The 1,744-nt window shown below is 41.9% G+C and overlaps 1 protein-coding gene across 1 annotated transcript; it reads right to left on the bottom strand.

Annotated features, from left to right (window-relative positions):
- Nucleotides 1-1,208: 1,208 nt before the first annotated feature.
- On the bottom strand, nt 1,209-1,655 carry LOC101854618 (heparan-sulfate 6-O-sulfotransferase 2). The gene has a single exon (XM_005112594.3). The coding sequence runs from the start codon at nt 1,653-1,655 to the stop codon at nt 1,209-1,211; it is 447 nt and encodes a 148-aa protein (XP_005112651.3).
- Between the last annotated feature and the right edge of the window lie 89 nt (nt 1,656-1,744).

Here is a 1,744-nt window from a genome sequence, read left to right as displayed (position 1 = left end):
AATCTACAAGCTTACACTGAAATGTGGGGGCAGGGTGGTGTCGCTGTCTCAAAATGAGCAATTGGTAGGCAAGGCTACTGCCTGTCATTTATTTTAGTAACCCTGTGACTGTGTATGCATCCAACGAGCGGTTTTTTTAATATAGGGACCAAACAGAAAAACGTTTTTATTACTGGGTCAATACATTTTAAAAGTTTTGTTTGTTCGTTCGCTGGCCTGCAGAAATGCCATGCAAAGTTTCGTGGGCATTGGTAAATTCCTCAATGATCTAGAATTTTTTTTAACGCTGCCAGACGAAAGTGAACAAGCTATAGACGCTGTACGTTTTAGTTTTAGTAGAGGTTTTACGGCGCTCGCAACTGCATAAGGTCATATGAGCTCTGAGACTGTTGTGCTCATTGAAGAAAGATTTCTAAGAACAAAGCCAGATCCTCCCGCTTTCTACGAGTGAGCAACAGCACAGGCAGTGGCTGTGTCTATTAAACATTTTCACCTCAAACCAGTCGTACAAATAGAAGAGAATAAGTTGTGGAGAATGCAAGTGGGTACATAAACGTATGTAGGCTATGCAGCGGTCGAGGGGTAAAGCAAATGTGAGGTGTGCTGACAAAACATGTTTTCTTTCGGGTTCTAGCGGTATGAAAATTGATACATCAACTTTTTAGCTGGAGTTTGTTCAATTTGTAAGTATGGAATGATAAAAGGCACAGAAGACTTGAACAAAATGGAATCAACTAAAAATCTTTATATCAGACCCCAGTGTCGATTTTCGGCAGATATCACCATTCTTGGATCGCGAGAAGTAACTCATTTTGTCAGCACGCCTCTCAAATGCATTTTAAGATTCTTTCAGCACGCAAGGGACTCCACAATTTTACTTTCACTCACAGGCGCTTAGGGAGTTACCTTAAAACGGCTACAGTTCAGTCAAATGTTGGCGGATTTGTTTGTGAGAGCACTCTAACTATTCGGAATTGAGAGTCGAATCACAGTACAGGTGAACATAGCACGGGACCAGGTGTAGATCTTGGAGGTCACGAAATCGGTAAGCTATTCCGAAAACACCACCCTTGGCGATCCGGAATCAAAGAGATAATTCCAAGTACATGAACGTGAAGTTGAAAAAAGAAACGACTTTTAATAGCCGAAGACTTAGCACAATGATGAAATAATTACACACAATTATGTACAAATGTATTAAAATTTGGTCAGCCAGCAGAACTAAATTTGTACGTGAAATCCACCCCAACTTTTTCAAACATATTTTCTCGTTGTTGCAAGGGTATTTTAGCTCTCTTTAACCGCTGGAAAAACAGATCTTTGGCGTATTGATACAGCCTTATGTCGAGAAGGTTGCGCTCAATGACCCTCTCCCAGTGGCTTTCCGACATAGCTGCGTAATTAGTCCCCATCGCACCTTTTCGCACGCTGAAATCTTTGCTCATCTTCAAACCAATAAACGTGTGCTCAAGTAAAAGTTGGCTCTCGCGCTGGTATTCCATTAGTCCGAAAAATGTGAAAAACCTGGCAAGGTTTTCCTTGGCACTCTGTAGCATGATCTCGTCTCTCTGCTGACGTGTCAGATTGGACTCGCGCCTGTAGCACTCGCTCAAGCTCAGATTTGCTAACATTCGGGTCTGTCTGTTGAACGCCATGTTGCTTCTGAAGAAAAGATGAAATGTTAATAAGCTTGTGGATGCAGCTGAGGGTAGTAAAAGGAAAATCAAAGTACATATTACCCCCC

This window comes from Aplysia californica, unplaced genomic scaffold, assembly GCF_000002075.1.
Source record: "Aplysia californica isolate F4 #8 unplaced genomic scaffold, AplCal3.0 scaffold01329, whole genome shotgun sequence".
Taxonomy (NCBI): Eukaryota; Metazoa; Mollusca; class Gastropoda; order Aplysiida; family Aplysiidae; genus Aplysia; species Aplysia californica.
Note: the sequence above shows the minus strand (reverse complement) of the source record. Positions and strands in the feature narration are given on the sequence as shown.